Below are 19,253 nucleotides of genomic sequence, written 5' to 3' on the forward strand. Positions count from 1 at the left end.
TAGTTAAAAGTGGTATCACGTAGACCTGAATATATTTGTCATTATAGTATTGCCAGAGTACAAAGTGTGTTATTGTGATTGTGTATATAACCTTGAACCTTATTTATATAAAGACTGTATTTTCACTAAAATATTATATGGACATGCCTTTGTGGGTGCTTGGGGACTACACTGTACTTAAGAACCAACCCGCATCACCTCCTGAGAACTAAGCCTTGATTGCTCGTCCATTGCTACCAACAATAGAGAATCTTGGCTAGGGTGCTCTGTGCTTTGTACTCCTGCTCACTATATGGCAGAGTCAGACGCCCCCCTGCGGTGCTTTACACTATGGAAGTTCGCTGGGGAGATACCAGCCCAATAAGATATAAAGCAAAGAAGGACTCACAAAAGAGATCAACAGATGCAAAGCATGGTCAGCCCAGGAGATTCGAATCGGGAGAGATTAAGACATGTTGCAGGAGCAACCCAGGCGCTCAGAGGACACAAGTCGCAGACCAAAGGAGTCTTCTATGCCAAGCAAGAACAAGTCGAGCTGAAAGCTGGAATCCAGGAGACGGTGGCGTGACCGAGGAAGTGGACAGAGTGGTCCCAAAACAATGCCAATAACGCATGCCTGAAATGCCTGCAAAGTCATAGTGGGACAGAGGAGAGAGAAGAACGAAGCCCAATAAGTGTTGCTGGGGAACACAGAAGCCTAACATCGCAGGAAGAAACAGTGACGTGCTCCGACGAAAGTAAAGTTAACAGGAGGTACGGGAGACCCGGTACAGGAGTGGTGGTGTGCGAAGAAAGCCTCAGGAGTGATCTCCCTCACCACAGTAATTGCATTAAGGATAGAAACAGTTGGGAAGAAAGCCTCAGAAGGAAGGTCCTTCATTTCAGTAACTGTGCCAATAGTAACCAAAGTGAACAGAGCCTCGGGTGCAGTATCCCTCATCTCAGTGAGAGAAGATTGACAAAGTTAGAGGTGACAAGTTACTTACCCCTGGTAACGTTATTTCGACTGGATGTTCCCCCTACATATTTCTCATCTTTGAAATATAATATCCAGCTTCACCTGCTTCGGACATTTATTTTCGGCAGAGGGCCCTGTGCGTCAATGCTGACGACTATGTCCCTCGCGGGTCTCCTTCTTGAGGATGATGTCATCAAAGGCATAGCACACGAAGTGTCCATTGGCTTTATTTCAGTTTTTTCATGTCATTCCCAAGTAGATATACCCGAATCAACACGGGTCGGACCGTACTAGGCTTTGAAGGAGCGAAAGCTGTAATAGCATGGGAAATTCTACTGAGGGGTAGGCTGGGAGGGCGATGAGGAATATGTGGGAGGAACATCCAGTCAAAATAAAGTTACCAGGGCTAAGCAACTTGTTCTTGAAATGGATTGTGTCCTCCCACGTATTCCTCATATTTGATAGACAAAGTAGTGTTAGTTTTGGTGGAGGGAGTAAGACTTTTGTCATCAATGGTTTCCATGAACAGAATGGAGGACAGTTTTTTCCAAAGCTTCCATCCTAATTTAGGGAAGAATCAAGGCAATAATGCTTAGTGAAAGTGTGCATTGTGGACCACGTAGCTGACTCACAAATATTTTTAGTAGGAAAACCACTTTGCAAAGCAGAGGAATAACCATGCCCCTAGTGGAATGGGTCCTCAAGCCTTCTGGAGGATCCTTGCCCGCCAGCCTGGAGCATTCTGACATCGCTAGAATACTCCATCTGACGAAGTTTTGCTTTGTCACAGCCTGTCCCAGTCTATTACCTATGAATAGTTGGTCATCCAGACGAAGGTTCAACATCCTTGAAATGTAGACCCTCAGAGCCCTATGTGGATCGAGCCTGTGCAACCTCTCCTCCTCCTTGCCAGGTGAGGTGGAGGATAGAAAGTGGGTAACACAATCTTTTGTCCTGCATGAAAGTCTGACGTGACCTTAGGAAGAAATGAAGCTTAACCCTCGGGACGGCCTTGTCCTTGGGAAACACAGTAAATGGTAGTTTAAAGGATAGTGCCTGCAACTCACTCACTATACGGGCTGATAGTGCTACCAACAAGATGGTCTTGAAAGTTAGTAACCTTAAGGGACATGAATGGAGAGGATCAAATGGTGCACACAAGAGATTTTAATACCAGATTGAGGTCCCAAACAGGAACCTGAAAGGGAGATTGAGGGAACACATTAGTGAGTCCCTTCAGAAATTGTATCACCAAAAGTATCATAAAATATGAAGTTTCCTCAGACGAGCGGTTGAAGATGGATAGCGCAGCCAAATAACCTTCAAAGGTCCCCACCTGAAACCCCAGATTGGCTAGGTAAGGAAAAAGGATAACACCCCCAGTATTTTGCATAGCAAAGGGTCTACATTCTTGTCCCTGCACCAGCTCCAGAATTTGTTCCAAGGGCAGCGGCAGAAAGACTTTGTTGCTGGCTTTCTGGCCCGAAAGCAAAATCTCCATTACGTCATCCGGGAGTACCTCAGCCTCTCAGAAACCATGTGTGAAGGCTCAATGTCTTCACCTCTGCATGGAGAATCTGACCCGCCTCTCGCCAGAGAAGGTCCTCTCTTGTGGAAGACGTACTGGAGGGCAGATGGACATGTCCAGAAGGTCTGGGTACCACTTCCTCCTGGCCCAAACCGGGGCAATTAGGATCAAGTGATTCCAGAACTTTGTCAACCTCCTGATCGCGTGAGGAACAATGGGGACTGGAGGAAATGTGTACAGGAGTGAAAACTCCCAGTCCACCACAAAGGCGTCTCTTAAAGCTCCTCTTGGGGGAAATTCCCTGGAGTAGTACAGTTTGCACTTCCTGTTGACATTGGTCACGAACAGGTCCACTTGAGGGGTTCCCCAAAGGTTGACGATCTCTTGAAGGACTTTGTAAGATAGTTCCCACTCATGGGAGACCATGCTCTGCCTGCTCAGAGTGTCCGCTGGCATGTTCTCCTCTCCGGCTAGGTGAACGGCCGACAGGGAGATGCCTTCTTGAATTGCCCAGTACCAGAGCTGCATTGCCTCTCTGCACAGTGGTATCCAGTCATTGCATCAAATACAAAGCATTGAATGCCAAAAGCATCAAACAAAATGCATCGAAAACATAAAAGCATTGAATGCATTTTATTCGAAGGTAAAGGTTTTATTTTAAGTATAATGGGTTTCAAAGGGTAAAAATACAGGTGTTGGTGGGGGTGCAATCACTATAAACCCTGCACAGTGGTAGTGGCCCTACACCACCTCTCTTGTTGAGGTAGTAGATGGCCACTATGTTGTCCATCAGCGTTGGTGGTAGGGCTTCTCGTTGTTTTTGAGTCTGTCATAATCAGGACATTCTTTCCCCAAACAGAGGGCAGAAAAGCCTTCAGCGCAGGTCTGATTGCTCTAAACTCCAAAAGATTGATGTGTAGTTTGGACTCTGATGGAGACCAACGACCGCTGATTGTCAGATCGTTGGCATGGGCTCCCAACCCCGTGAGTGATGCGTACGTTACTACTGTTAACTCCGGGCATAGTTGCCAAAAGGGTTCTCCATTCAGAATGTTGTCCTTGCAGGCCCACCACAGGAGATCCTGTGCGACCCCGCTTGGATCCTGAAGTAGGTCTGACACGTTGCCCGAGAATTGAGACCATTGTGTCCTGAGAGCCCATTGAAGGGATCTCATTCATAGGCGAACCTCTGGCACCAGAAAAATGCAGGATGCCATGGGGCAGAGCAACCTCAAAAAGTCGAAGACCGGGAGACAATGGGCACTCTGAAACTTTAGACCATCTGCAGAGTGTCTAGAGCCCTCACCTCGGGTGGCTAACTCTTTCCCAAGGATGTATCCAGTACAGCCCTGATGAACTGGAGCTTTTGAGAGGGTGATATATGTGACTTTGTGTCAGGCGACATTGAGATGATCCAGGACTTATTCGGGAGAACGAGCCCTGATCAGCCAATTGTCCAGGTAGGGGGTACATGTGAATCCCCCCTCTCCTGAGACTCGCTGCCACCACCGCCATCTGTTTGGTGAAAACCCTTGGTGCGAAGGTCAGCCCGGATGGCAGAACTTGAAACTGATCATGAGAACCGCCAACGGCGAACCTCAGGAACTTGCTGTGCTTGAGATGGATTGACACATGAAAATAAGCATCCTGAAAGTCCAAGGACACCATCCAATCCTGAAGTTGGAGGGCCTGATGGACCTGAGAAAGTGCAACCATCTTGAACTTGTCCTTCAAGAGGAACTTGTTCAAGTATCTCAAGTCCAAGATGGGTCTCAGTCCTCCGCCCTTCTTGGGTATTAGGAAATATCGAGAGTACCATCCTTTTTCTTCTCTGCTACAGGTATCTGCTCTATAGCACCTTTCTCTAGCAGGGTCAAAAGTTCCTGCACAAGGAGCGGATCTGGATCTATCAAAGAATGGCTCCCAAGTGGATGGTTCCGAGGTCTCTGAATGAAGGGAAGGCAGTAACCTTGGGCTATGGTTTCTAATGCCCAAGCATCCGAAGTAATATCTTGAAATTCTTTCAGATGCTGAGACAGTCCGACTCCCACTGGGGTGTCATGACTCAAGACCTCAGAAAAGTTTTGAGGTGGCTGAAGCAGTGGCTATTGGCAAAGAAGCCCCTGCTTGAGCGGACTTTGCTCCTCTTCCTCATCCACCATGAGGGAATCTTCTTTGGCCTCTTTGACCAGCCATTCCTCTCACTCTTTCAACTGAGTAGTAGCAGCAAAAGGATCTACCCCTCCAAGATGGTCCATTGGGGAGAAAATGCTGAGGCTGCCTTATAGCGGCACCCAAAAATTTGGCTGCCGCCTTCGAGGGCTGCAGCTTCTCAAGGCTTTTATCAGTCTTGCTGTCAAAAAGCAGAGACCCGTCAAAAGGCATGTTAAGGGGTTTAGATTGCACACCCGGTGCAAATAAAGACTTTGTTAACCATGCAAATCTGCGAATTACGGTGCTTGCCGCCATTGGCTCTGCTGATGCTGTCAGCAGAATCCAGACCCAACTGAAGAGACTCACACATGGCTTCCTTGCCATCCTGAACAATGGCTAAGAAACAGTCTTTTTCCTTCCCTTCGGGAATATGCTCAGCTGCCATAGAAATGCAGTCCCACAGAGTGTATGAAAACTTAGCCAAGGCACATGTGGAGTTGGCCGATTTAAGAGCTATGCTCCCAACAGAAAATACCTTTCTTGACCAGGCATCTACCCTTTTATCATCCCTATCTGGTGGGATGGTCGGATAGGCTGCCTGTTTCGAAGTAGCGGGTGCCGCCTGCACCACCAGACTTTCTGGGGTAGGGTGTTTTGATAAGTAGCTGGGGTCACTACTTGGACAGTATTTTCTTGTCAAGTTCTTATTTACTGCCGGAATTAACTCCGGTGCTTCCCAATTGGCCCTTGCTCTCTTCTGAAGAGCAATTTGAAAAGGTAAGATGGGATCCTTTTGAGGACCTTTATCAAGGATGTCTGTAAGGTCATCTTGTTCGAAAGGGAGGGCAGGTCTGCTTCATCCCAGGTAATCCACTACCCTGGTAATCAACTGCCTGTAAAAGGCACCTGATGAGACTCAGGTTTTCCAAACTATCATTCCGGTGATGTGTCCATTCCACTGGCTGTCTGCAAATGTTCATATAGATCTTTCAGTCTTGACTCCTCTGAAATTAGCTATCAGGGACATTTGGTGTACCATACTGTAAACCAAAGGGCGCATCATTATCAGATGGCTCATTGTCCTCATAATTAGAGGTCAGAGATTTAAAGAAATCCTTTCTTGGTAAAGGAGTGAAGGTTTATTCAGGTAAAGGAGTCGAGGGCTTCAAAAGTTTCGAGCCTGATGCCCGAGGAGTCGTTGATGTCTTTGTGGAAGACTTTTTGAACTTCAATGATTCGAAGGTTTCGATGGAGCCACTGGTGTCGATGGGCCCGCTGGCATCGATGGCGCAGCTGGCGTCGATGACCTCAATTTGTCTTACAACTTATGACTCAAAGGATCCTTCAATGATTTCTCATTGTGTCAAGGCTTTTACAGCTATCGATGTGGATCTGGCCTTCATCCTGAGCTCATGATCATGCAGGATTTGGCTCGAGCCCTTTCCTTACTGGCTTTAGAAGGCACGGTAAGAGCATGGCTTATCGAGGGTTTCTGGTTCTCAAATAGTTTAAGCACTTCTAGCCTGAATGCTTCCCATCCGGCAGGAGTGGATGCAGGATATAGCTCTTGCAGGAGAGGAGTTGGGCGAGGACATCCAAGTAGGCGACTTACAGTGCCTCTTCTTCAACTTCCTGGATAATGAGGAGTGGTGGGAGCAACTCCTTGAACTGGACCTTTATGCCTTCTTTCTTCGAGGAGAGCCACCTCTCGCATCGTCAGAAGAAGGTTTCTTCGATGGGTTAGTCGATGGGGATTTCTTAGGGTATCCACCTACTGCCAATTTCCACTTGCGCTCCTTCAGAGCTTTTCCAGTCATCGATAGACACTTCGAAATAGGCCGAGGTCTTGTGCTCCACACAGAGACACCACAAGCATACTTGATGCGGATAGGTCAGCAACATCTTGGCATCACAGTTTTGGCACTTTTTAATCCGGGTCTTCCGGATAGTCGCTGTTGAAGATGAAGACATTTCGGTATATTTTCCGAAGGAAATACTGAAGCGCGCTGTAGTTCTCAAAGTGTAAGCTTACTCGGAAAAACAGAGCTGAAGCCAACCGGGTGCTGCGTGTGCTATGTATCCCTTCGATATCATCATCCTCGAGACGGAGGCCCTCGAAGGACATCGAGTCAACTGCATTGATGCACATTGGCCTCTGCCGACATTTCTTTTCCAAAGCAGCTGAGGCTGGATATTATATATCAAAGATGAGGAATCCATTCGAAAAAGAGTTCAATACATTTAAAAGAAGAGAAGCCTGGAGCGAGTAGAAAGGACTCATAAAAATGATTCTGAAAACCAGATAGAAGAGCACTGAGTCACAGAACCAGGAGAAGGGAGTCACTCTCCTGGGTTGCATTTGTTGAATCAGAAGCCAAAAGATGTAAAAGACAGCCACAAGAAATATGAACTTGTGGAGCCAGGAGAAGCGAGTCACTCTCCTGGCCTATTCTCTACAAGAAGAAGAGCTGAACTAAAAAAAAGGATTCTTGATCATTGCCTCTAGGGCTGATCCCTGTAAAACCAGGAGATGGGAGGTATTATCCTGGTACTTTTCAGGTTTCTTTTTGTTGTTTCGTGTTTATTCCTTGGTTAGGTAGGGTTAGGTAGGGACTACCCTTTAGAACTAGGGAAAAGTAGGTGTTTTCTTGTTTCTTTGAATAAAACCACATTAAAACGCCACATCTGTCTCAACCTCCTCATTCCAGCATGCCACACTGGTGTGTGGGATTTCCCCCATCCTTATTTTGCACCCAGGAAAGTTTTCCTTCACTAAGCTTCTCTCGCACCAGTGGTAACTGGGTACCTAAGTGGGCATACAGAACTCCAACCCCATTCCAGGTGCTGTCAAGGGGGCGTGGGGCAGGGTGGTTCTTAGGAACAATTACTATTTGGTCTGACCATAACATTTCCCTTTTACTGATTAGCCGTGGTGGAATTCTTGTACTCTCTTGGCTAATCGTTCAACGTGTGGAGTCACCTACATACTCCTGGTTGTCCTATTTGGGAGAAGTGTAAGCACCGCATGGTGGCAATAGTAAGAGAGACACAAGTGACCACAGTTCAAGGGTGTTTATTGAACTTTTGCAGGGGTGTGATAAACGCCTACTAAACCTAAAGATGGGAGTAAGCTACGACCATCAAATAATAAAGAAGGCAGTCAAAGTGAAGTCGTGTCAACATAAAAAGGGCCTAAACCAAAAAAACTATTGCCAATCCTCATTACCAAATACAAATAGTGTAGGGTGCAGTTCATGAAAAAGAAAGAAGTGTTTACAAAAGAAAGAAGTGTTCACGAAATAATAGGCCAGGATACTTGGGCCGTTGGCCTCTCTTCCCCACATTTTCAGCACGGGGCAACGCAGGTCACTCGAGCAAAGTGCTCACTCTGGCTTCTGCGGCAAAGGGATACAGTTCCAGTTAAACAGTTCACAAAACTCAAGACCTCCCGAGTTCAGGTCTCTTTACTTCTCACCAGTCTCTTGACGCAGAGGGCCTGCTGTAAATAACAAAACGCAAATGTTCTCTTTAGCGTTTACAGTATTCACTTTGAGTATTCACCCTGGATCCCCCTCAGCCGGGCTCAGATGCTGTAACGCTCACCTGACTCCCACGGAGGCGCTGGCCTGGTTCGCGCTGCTGTGACCTCTTCTAAGGTGATGCGCAGGGTTCGGAAGACGGACTGGACCGGGCCACCAAATCTGGCTTGTCTGGCTCGCAGAAGTATTCTTCTGTAGCCGAAAATAGGGGATTAACTGTATCCGGGGTAATGCAATCGGCCTCCCACTTTCCCCTCTCACCCTCCTCGAAACCCTTCTGTGATTCCCCGTAGCGTCTCACCTTAGGGTCTGGAAGGACGAGCTCTCCATCCTGCTTCTGATGCAGGGGCGTGTTGGTATCCAGTTACTTCACTGGATTTTCGGATTTGTGAGAACCAAACTTGCTTGGCTTCCCGGTAAGTTTTTTGATAAGAGGTTCCCCTTGTGTCCATGCATTAATGTACTAATGCTAGTGTCTTTTTCCCCATAGGGGCCGGGGTACGGAATGCCGGGGAACAGGCACCGACCCAAGATGAGAGGTGAAATCCTTGTAGAAATCAGGTAAGTCTTTAATGAGCGTTTTTTGGTAATGTCTTTTCATTCGCTCATTAATGCTGATGTCTCTTTTTCCCCTTAGGGGCCGGGGTCCGGAAATGCCAGGATGCGGCGCGGACCCGAAATGAAGAGGGAATGAATCAACAGGTAAGTCTTAACATGGAGATTTAGCTTTCCTTATTCCCTTCTCTCTCTCACCTTTTGTTCTTGTCTTTTTCTCCCTAGGCGCTGGGGCGTGACTGCGAATCCGGATGATCGCTGCTGAACATGGAGGCGCCCTGTAAAGGTGAGTGGAATGCGGCGCTGCAGCGATCGACGCGATGAGCTTTTAAATAAAAGTCTTCCTTTTCAGGATTGTTGGCGAGATGTCTCCGGGATGCGGATTTATCAGGTAAGGACTTTTCCTTCTTCTGTTCTCTTCTTCTCTTCCTTTGCAGGTGATCCAGGATGCTGACAGGCGTGGCAGAAGTCAGGATGCAGGAGCAGACACGGTGAGCGTCCAGCTGCTAGATGCAGAACAACGCGAAGCACGTGTGGCTGTTCGGGTGGGGTTTAAATAGCCTTGGAAGAAGTTCCAGGTATGTATCCTTCCTCCAATCAGGTATGTATCCTTCCCCGACCACGCCCGGATGGTAAATTAGTCCCACAGGTAAAGTAGTTCCTTTCAGGCCTCAAGGAGGCCGGGATCCTGCAGCATGGTCTGCATCAGGTAAGTGCACCCAAGCACTCCCATAATGAGCCTGGCGATGTCTTTTATGAGCCTGGCGCCATAGGTGCCAGGACACTGTCCAAAGGGCCCCTATATGGGGTTGCTGGGTCCTTCCTTGGGGATTGGATGTCCGCTTTCGGGGACGCAGGACTTGAACCGGCTCCCCGGGAGCGGGCATCATGACAGATGCTTTTCACAAACAAAAAGATCAACATAGATCCCCCCTCTTCTGGGCTCAGATTCCTTTACCAAACAAGGTTCAATTAGTCTCCCTCAGCCGGGCTCAGACCAATTGGATTTACTTCATACTGTTGAAGACTTTCGAATGTGCACAGGGTATAGCAAGACCCGTTGCATGAAGACTTCGATCTCAATATTTCTTTCTTACTCAGCATTAGTTTGATACCTAACAGAGACTTTCGAATGAGCAACCACGTGGTGCCAGACGACTCTGTGTAAAGTATCTTTTCTTCATTTCCCCAGAGTTCAATTATGATATGATAGGTTATTTAGAACGTGCTTAATGCCCAGAGGTTTCTAAGCGTGGACCCGGGAATCAAACCTGTGTTGCTCCGCCTCGTCTTGCTTCAAAGGCAAGCACATTGCCCCTGAGCTATCCTCCCGGGACAGTTATGAAGTTCAAGTAATTCTTTCTGGCTTTCAATTACAGTCACATCACTCATTCCAAACACTTCATACAAGGTTCCCTTTATGCAACGTTGCCGTATGCAACCTTGGTTCAAAACACAAGCTGGTTTGTTATCAGTCTCTCCGACTCACCGGCTGTGTTGCTTTTTTTCGGACGCCGCTTTGTTGTAGGAGCCAAGGACAGCACCACGGCGGAAATCACTTCTCCTGTCTTGGTTATAAACACAGGAGAGCCCTGGGTACCTCTGACACATTGTATAGATTTGATCAGCCTTAGTTCCTGTTCTTGGGTTTCTTACTTTCCAAGGCTTGTGAAAGTAACTGTCTTTATAGGTCAAGGGTGCTTCCCTTCTTGCAGCCCTCTCCGGTCTCTCAGTCTTCCTCCTTGTATTAAAGGGCCATCTTGGAACTGCTGTTTCCTCATGTGTTTTGCCTTGCTCATAGTGTGCTTTCATGCTCTGCCTTTTAGGAGAGCAGCTCTCAAAGTCTACCACAGTTTGCATTTCAAAATGGTGCCTGGTCGTAAAATAGGTTTAGGCCAGCACATTCACATACCACCTGACCATAAGCACCTGAGCCAAGCTAACCCAAGCTAACCCACACCACCCAGGTGTAATCAGATTTTCTATACTTCACCTTGGGGAAGTCGGAATCAAAGCAGAAAGACAATCTTGGACAGTGTCCAGAGGTTGGGTGTTAGAGTAGGAGCAGGAGAGGACTGTGGCAAGCTAGAGGCATATTGAGAAGGTCGAACAGGAAGCTCGGAGAAGGAAGTTGTGTCGGAAAAGGTGTACCATCTAAAAGGAAGTTGTTTGTTGGAGCAGGATTACCATCTATAAAGAAAGTTCCTACAGGGAAGGTTGACAGTACTGGTCAAAGTCAATCGCTAGGAGGCAGCTGGAGAAGGAAAGGAGGTGGAGATACATACATCGAACCTGAGGAGGAGAGTGGATGTAAAGTAAACCCCTTAGCCCCAGAATTGGCAGGTTCCAGCAGGCAAGAGAGCTTAAAGAAGGGTGGAGGAACGAGTCTGTGCATCATCACAGAGGGGAAAGGGAATTAGACCATCCGCTGGATCTAAACATAGGCTCCCTCGCCCTCTATGATATTGCACTAAATCATTCCTACGAAGGTGACCCCTAGGACGAAGTCCTGAGAGCAAGCAAGTGAAAAGGATACCAGAACAATGGCTCCTTTGACCTAGAAGCCCTGGGTGCATTGGGCCAGTTGGAAGGTGTTCTATGACTGTTTCAGGTGATAGAACACCCACAGAAAGAGGTTCCCAGAGCAACCAGGCTCACTGAGGCAGGTTCGGGAACCTCTGAAAATCTGCAACCTGAATACAAAGATCCGGGTCCTTTAGTGGATGTTGGACCAGGCTCTGACAGGGGTCAAACAGACGTTTGTAAAGGACAGGACATATTTTTATTGACTGTTCACTTGATAATCCCGAAAGAGGTAAGTGGGCAGTCGGAGAGGGAGTCAGAGCAAGAAAGCTCAATTGATCTGTGGTACTGGATATCTGTTTGTGGTTCTTTATTACTACTTCCCACAATAATACTATCCTCAAAAAAAATAAAAGCCTTTGATTGCCATCTTGTCTGTGTCTTGCCTGTGTCCACGTGCCACACTTTTGACGTTTGGCACATGAAGCATCACAAGACAGGGGACTTTTTCTATCATAATATTAAGCAAGAACCAAAGAAATAGTTTAAATTACTGTAGAATCAACTCAAGCCCTGGATTGCTGAGCTTACCAGGTAGAACCAGAGGTGGTGTGAGTTGCAGCAGTTTGATATAGGAAGAGCCCGGCACAGACAGATCTACCTCTGCTTCCTCCTCCTCTTCAGGCATGTCAGATTCCTCTGGTGGTGGCACTTCCGGTCTTGCCTGGAATAAAAAATAAACAATTAAAAGAAAACTGAAAACCAATATATTGCAATACCCTTTTCAATATTAGGTTTATCAGGAATGCTGCACCTCTGCTTTTGAAAATGATATACAACTTAATTGTTTTTTTACCTGTCAAAGGGCATAACCGTTTCTGCATGAACAATACGTTATTGGCCATGGACGACTTTGGAAGGTTTTTGAAGGATGCCTCCTTGCCGACTTGAAGTCAAAATGCAGTGGAGGCCCTGGCTGTACCGTTTACAGAAGATTACATTTTGGCAGACATCCAGGCATTGCCCGCAGCTAAGGCACCTGGTACTGGCAGTATAACAGTAGAGTTCTATAAGGAGTTGGGGCTTAGAGTTTGCCAAATACTTGCTCAATGTCTGGGAGGAAGCAATGGGTTCGGGGCAGCTCCCCCCTACGATGCACAAGGCAGTGGTGACTTTCATTTTAAAGCCTGGGAAGGACCCCCTGGTTTGTGCTTCATATTGTCCAATATCACTTCTCAATTTAGACACCAAAATCTTTGCTAAAATTCTGGCGGATAGACTCATCCCGTTCGTTTCAGCTTTGATTCATCCAGATAAGTCTGGATTTATTCCTGGGAGGTCAACTTTGCTGAACCTGCGCCGCTATTTATGCATATTATCCCAGATAGATCCCAAAATGCAGGCGGTTCGGCTTTACTAGATATGGAAAAAGCATTTGATTCAGTTGAATGGAGCTATTAATTCGAGGTGTTGGGACAGGTAGGAGTCCCGGAGTACTATCTGGATGCTGTGGCACTTTTTGTTGGGGCGAATGCGCGGATAGGTTCGTTCGGTAGGAGCTCTGTTGCCTTTGCCCTAGGTCGTGGAACGAGGCAGGGGTGTCTATTGTCGGCGGCACTTTTTGCAATAACGATAGAGCCATTAGCGGCCCGGCTGCAGAAGTTTCATCTTGCAAGAGGTCTAGCACTGTGAGGAGTTAGAGAAGTGGTGTTCTTATATGCAGATGATGTGATTTCGTATTTTACGGACCCATCAATCAATTTGCATTTTATAACACGGGAAGTCGCATGATTGTGGTTGGTATTCGGGAATGAGTGTAAACTGGCGTAAGTCAATCTATTTTCCTCTTAATGAAGCCACGGGTAGGCCAATCGATATCGGTGGGAGCAGACAAGTATTTGGGTGTGTCGTCAGTAGGAGTTGCCGTTCTCTTTTGGAGGACAATGATCTGAGGTACCTACAGACCCTAAGAGGTAGGGTGGATAGATGGTGTTAGCTCCCATTGACTTTGCTGGGCCGGTTAGCTGTGGCTAAAATGGTAGTGGTTCCCAAAATACTATACATCTTCCAGAATATTCCTGTCTGGCCAGGAGTGGCCTTTTTTGCTGAATTGAAGGATTTATTGGTCAAGCTGGTCTGGCACCCGAAGCCCCTCGGATTAGCTGGGATACCCTGGTTCTTCCCTGGTACTGCAGTGGTTTTAGTGCACCGGATATGGGGTTATAGTTTTTGGCAGTGCAGGTGCATTTTGCATCCTATTGGATGCCGGCATCTCCCTCCTAACCACATGCGCGAATTGAGAGGTGCACAGTACGCCCGTTTGCATTACAAGGGGTGTTAAGTTTCCAGAAGGGTTGCTGATATATGTAAATTTGACCCGGTCGCTTTTACGGTGCATGCGTGGAATAGGATCCTACGGAGGTTAGGAGTAGATATTCCCTTTGACACAGGGCTTCAGCTTTGGAATGTTGAGGGTTTACGGCCGACTTGTGATGTGGCTTTGGTCCAGAGGTGGGGGGGACTGGGGATAGAGCACATGTCTGATCTATATCCCAATGGGCTATTTGTTTCTCAGGAGCAGTTCACGGGTAGGATGGGCCCTGTGTTCCATCAGAGATTTCAGTATTTCCGTATGCAGGCTGCCTTTAGAGATTGGTCCCCCACATTTCCGAATGAGCCCCCGCTACTGCAGCACCTCCTCAATTCGGCTTCCGCAATGCGAGTGTTCTCTACTGTATAAGGATTGGTTCAACCTAACGCCCCACCGGTGGCTTTGAAAAGTAGAATCAGATCGGAAGAAGATGTTGGCTTTTCATTTACGGATTAACAATGGCTGATGCTTTGTGAACATAAGGGTGCTTTTAATACGCGACTCCAGCTGATTCAGCTTAAGACCCTGCATAGGGAATATCTTCCGCCTGCCTGCGTTTGTATCTTTAACCCTACTAGTAATGATAATTGCCCGAGATGCCATGCAGAATCAGACAATTTCCTTCATATGCTGTGGTTGTCTCCTCGGCTGCAGGAAATCTGGGCGGGAGTGGTGGAAATATGGTATTAGCATACTTGATAGAGAAAAGAAAATTGACCTTTTAAATTTGACTGAATTCTTTGATTCTTTGATCTTTTTTGGGGGTATTTTGGTCAAATTTAATTGAATATATATGTATATATATATTCAATTAAATTTGACCAAAATACCCCCAAAAAAGATCAAAGAATCAAAGAAATATATATATATATATGTATTTATGGATCAGGTGGGGTAAGGGAATAGGTTAAGGTAGGGGGAAGTGGGATGGTGCAGGGGGTCTCTCCCTGTATTTTAGAGCAAAAAAAACAACCTAAGAGAATTAGGTAAAATTGGAAAAGATCAAAAATGTTCGATCAAGAAGACATAAACCGGAAATTCTTGCATGTATGCTGGGCCGGGAAATACCATGTGAGCTACTGTGTTGTATGTTTGGGTGGCTCCCGGGGGCACCAAAGAACTGCTGGAAGCTATTGGAGTAGGATTGTGACACCAAGATGTGTTTTGGTGCGCTGGACTAGCTCTGCCCCTCCTGTTACCCAGACTTGGCTGGAAGATTTGATCTGGTTGAGTGACATAGATAAGGAGTATGGAACCCTCTGTGGCTGCGGACCAGGCCCAGAATATATGGGGCCCCTTAGTAACTTATCTTATGGTTGAGTGCCCGGAGACAGAGGAAGCAGCAACAGAGTCTGCAGTCTAGGGTCTTTATTAGGGTGTTTTTGTTTATCAGTGAAATATTGAAGCGTTTATTGCAAACCTGTACACAGCACAACTGAATTCTTTAGTTTTCTTCTGTTGCAATGCCCACCTGTATGAGACGTGAATCTTACTTAATAAAGTAAAAAAAAAATATATATATATATATGTTATTGACAGTCTTTCGAGTATGTAAGTTCACTTAGTCCACAGCTTTCTAAGAGAATATTGGTTGGAGAAATGTAGTGATTAGCATAGAATTTATAAGTTACTCACCGTAGTGACTATAGTCACTAGTCCCCTTTCCCCCATACTTCATGACCATCCCTTACTAGGGATGGGAGCCGGAACCTTTTTCACCAGAAAAAACCTTCTTCCCCTTTAAACTTAGAGGCGCGCAGGGGTGCAGCCCTGGGAGCATGCGCTGCGGTGACTCCGCCCTCCGGCTCCACACCTCAGTCTCCATAGACTCGTCGACAATAATAACATTGCCTAATGACACCAGTTTAATTAGGGGGGGGGATGGTGGGATGTATGGAGGAAAGGGGACTAAGGACTAAGAGTATATTAGTCACTACGTTGAGTAACAATTACTCTTACGTCCCGTCCCCTTTCCTCCATACTGCATGGGCGATTACAACTGAGTGTAGACCAAGGGTGGAGAGGAGACCTTCCTTAAGCAAGCAGGTTTCTGAGAATCACCTGTCCGAAAGCCGCATCTGATCTAGAGCCGGCTTCCAAACAGTAATACTTGCAGAAAGCCAAAGGGGTGGCCCAGGTGGCCGTCCTGCTTAAGACTTGCCACGGACCGGCCGTTGGAATGCAATGGCCGTTCCTTGGCTCTGACCGCATGGGTGTGCATGTTAGCCAGAAGTGGCTTATGCTGCCTCTCATATACTTCCTTGATGGTCGAGGCCATCCATCGTGCTATAGAGGCCTTGGAGGACTGAAACCCAGGCCTTGACCCGTCAAAGGTGACAAACAGTGCGTCCAACTTGCGGAACCCCTTGGTCCTGTCAAACTCGAATTTTAGAGCACGCCTGACATCGAGGCAGTGCAGAAGCCACAGAGCCTTGTCCTTAGGTTCGGCAAAGAACGTAGGCAGCACTATTACCTCGTTTACATGGAAAGCGGAAGGTACCCTAGGTAAGAATGCTGGGTGTGTCTGCAGGACTACATTATCCTTTTGAAAAGTAGTATAGGGCTCTGAGGCGACTAGCGACCAAATTTCGCTGACTCTGCGAGCCAAAGTGGGGCCAACTAGCAAGGCCGTCCTAATGGTGAGCAGCCTGATGTCCGCGGATGCCCTAGCGTGACCTGCTCAGGAACCACCCTGAGGGGGCTAACTTCTGTGGCGCGGGGTGGATGACCCTGCCCCCTTGTTTCACCAGAAGATGTGCTGGGCCCGTCGGAAGGTTAATGGGTGGTCTCTCCGAAAGGCTGAGCAGCTCCGAGAACCATGGCCTGGCTGGCCACCATGGAGCTATCAGAATGACGCTGAGGCGGCTAGACTCCTTTATCTTGCATATCACCCTGTGGATCAGCGGCGCGGGCGGGAAGGCGTATGCTGTCATGCCGCTACACTGAATCTGAAATGCGTCTCCAAGGGAGCCGGGGCCCTGTCCCTGCCAAGACACAAACTGTTGCCACTTCTTGTTGTCCCAGGAGGCCCCCATCTGCCCCCATCTGTCCGCCTCCAAGTTGTTTTCCCCCGGAAGGTGGACGGCCGTGAGGTAGATGTTGTTCTGCAGGACCCACTCCAACATGCTGACTGCTAGTCTGCACAGTGGAGTGGATCTGGTACCTCTCTGCTGGTTGACATAGAACATGTGTCTGAATGAGGACGACCTTGCCCACAATAACCGGAAGGAAGGCTTTGAGCGCTAGCCAGATGGCCTTTAGTTGCAGCTAATTGATATGGTACTCCTGCTCTTGCCGGGACCAGGTTCCATGGATGCTGTGGCTGTCCAGAATGGCCCCCAGCCCTCTAGAGAGGAGTCTGTAGTGATGGTGACCTGCGGGATCGGCTGCCGGAAGGGCTTGTCCGTCCGCAGGTTGCAGTCCCTGGACCACCATGTGAGGTCCGGGTGTAAAGAAGGAGGAACGATCAGCCCCACCTGAGAGCCCTGCTCCTGATTCCATGATGCTGCGAAGTGCCGCTGTATGCTCATCCTGAGTCAAGTGTGGGGGACGGCCAATAGGACCGCTGCCATGAGACCAAGTAGGTGCTGGCACCACCAGACCGATTGTCACCTCTCAGCTGAGGAAGTGAGCAGTGGCCCTCCTGATGGCCGTGATCTTGTCCTCCGAGGGGAACACTCTCTCGGAGCACGTGTCCCAGATGAGCTGCAGCTGGGACTTCTTGAGATTGAGCGAAAAGCCCAGGCCGTGGAGTGTGCTCATAAGAGCATGGGAAGTGTGGTACACCACTTCCAGCGATGTCGCCCTGACGAGCCATAGATGTGGTGGCCCTGAGGAGGGCCGCCACTGTATTTATAAGCCTGGTAAAGACCCTGGAGGCCAGGTTGAGGCCGAAGGGAAGCACCTGGTATTGGAAATGGTAGCCCATGATTCTGAATCGAAGAAAAGAACAAGGCTGCCAAATCGGGACGTGTAGGTACGCGTCCCTTCAGGTCCAGTCTCCCATGCACAATGTCTCCGCTATGAACGCTGGCGTAACCATCTTGAATCTTTGTAGAGGTAGGGAGAGGTTGAGGGTGGATAGGTCCAACACAACTCTCAGGCCAGCCAGGTGGTTCTTCTGGATGGCGAGAATCCTGGAGTAGAAGCCAAGCCTCACTGGGAGGCTGGGACTTCCTCCACAGCCTGTGTCTCAACAAGCGACCGGATCTCCACCAAAAGAGTTGCTGTCCCAATCTGAGGGAGTGGAGGGAAGGAGGGAGGAGAGGAAGGGATAGGTAGGCGGTACCCCGTGGATACTACCGAGAGGATCAAGGGGTCCGTGAAATTCTGAAAACTGTGCGTGGAGAGCAATTCTGCCCCCCACCGGAGACGCCTGGACCCAGAAGGGCGCGTCATGCCTTCTTTCCCTCTGAGGCTGTTGCGGAGGAGGGGGGCTTGAAAAAGCCCTTACTCACCCCCACATCCTTTTTGCTGTTTGCTCCGATGTTGAGTCAGCCAACGGTCCAGCTGCCTGGGCCTCTGCTCTTGGAAGCCTCGCAACTCTCCGTATGTACGATCCTTGTCTGAGCGCTGCTGTGACTGGGTGTACGCCTTCCGCGTGGCCTTTGTGAGGATAAAGACTTTGCCGTTTGCGAGCTATTTTTCTTTTTTATCTAGCTCCTCGTCCGTGATGGAGTGAAAGAGGTCACCACCCTCGAAAGGGAGGTCCAATATGCACTCCTGGACATCCGGGTTAAAGTTAGTAGCACAGAGCCAGGCCGTCCTTCTCATGTCCGTGGCTGTGCAAATGGCTTGGCCAGAGGTGTCTATGTGGGCGACAGTGGACTCCATGATGTCTTGTACTACTATTTTAGCCTCTGCCAGTCCTGCCTTGAAACAGGACTGGCTCTGCACCAGAATTTCTGGGAGGAAGTCCAGTATTTCCCGCCAAAGCCTCCGGTTAACGGCTGCCAGCATGGCATCCGCGCTGGCTTGACAAAGATGCAGCAAAGCGTTGGAATAAATCTTTTTCCCATACGCCTCCAAGATCTTCTCCTCCTTGCCTGGAAGCACTGCTTACGAGGAGGCCGAGGACGAGTGAGGCTTGGATTAGAGTGATGCCGCAGCAATCACTGAATGAAGAGTGTGGCTGAGGATGGGACAACAGTAAAAGTGTATACCCCTTCATTTGCCTGTACTTGGCGTTCAGGGGTCGATTGACTGGCTGGGCCGAGTGGTGCTTGAGCCACCCCTTTTTGGCCAAGCGACAACATCCCTCTGCATCGGGATCCCTGTTCTAGCCGTGGGGTGTAGCGCGAGGACCTCAGCGAGCACCCCCTCCTCTGGTTCCTCGACCTCGGGTTGAGGAAGGCCCAAGTACTCTGCCAGCCCTGCAAGACGTTTGGGGAAGGCCTTGGCTGACGATGGTGTGTCAGGGTCCTCTTCCTCATCCGTGTCCACCTGGGCTGCGCTATCAGCTGGGGGGCCGGAGCGGGCAGTGGGAGCTGCACGGGGGCCTGTGGCGCTGGAGCCATGGACGGAGGGGCCGGAGGGAGCACGTCCCTGATGGCCTCCCTGGGGAGATCCCATGAGCCTGAGGAACCTTTCAAAGAACTTGTCCTCGCAGGCCGGAGGGGTGGTGGG

The 19,253-nt window shown here is 48.6% G+C and overlaps 1 protein-coding gene across 2 annotated transcripts in view; it reads right to left on the bottom strand.

The window, feature by feature from the left end:
• Positions 1-19,253, bottom strand: part of FOCAD (focadhesin) — a 2,926,805-nt gene that overhangs the window by 1,572,866 nt on the left and 1,334,686 nt on the right. For both annotated transcript variants that reach the window (XR_011282193.1, XM_069630760.1), the window contains exon 19: positions 11,849-11,981. Coding sequence is in view for 1 of the 2 variants with exons in the window: in XM_069630760.1 (XP_069486861.1) it covers positions 11,849-11,981 (133 nt within the window). In the remaining variant the exon portion in view is untranslated. The remainder of the gene's footprint in view (positions 1-11,848; positions 11,982-19,253) is intronic.

Source organism: Ambystoma mexicanum, chromosome 6q (genome assembly GCF_040938575.1).
Source record: "Ambystoma mexicanum isolate Mex_15411 chromosome 6q, UKY_AmexF1_1, whole genome shotgun sequence".
In the NCBI taxonomy this organism is placed as follows: Eukaryota; Metazoa; Chordata; class Amphibia; order Caudata; family Ambystomatidae; genus Ambystoma; species Ambystoma mexicanum.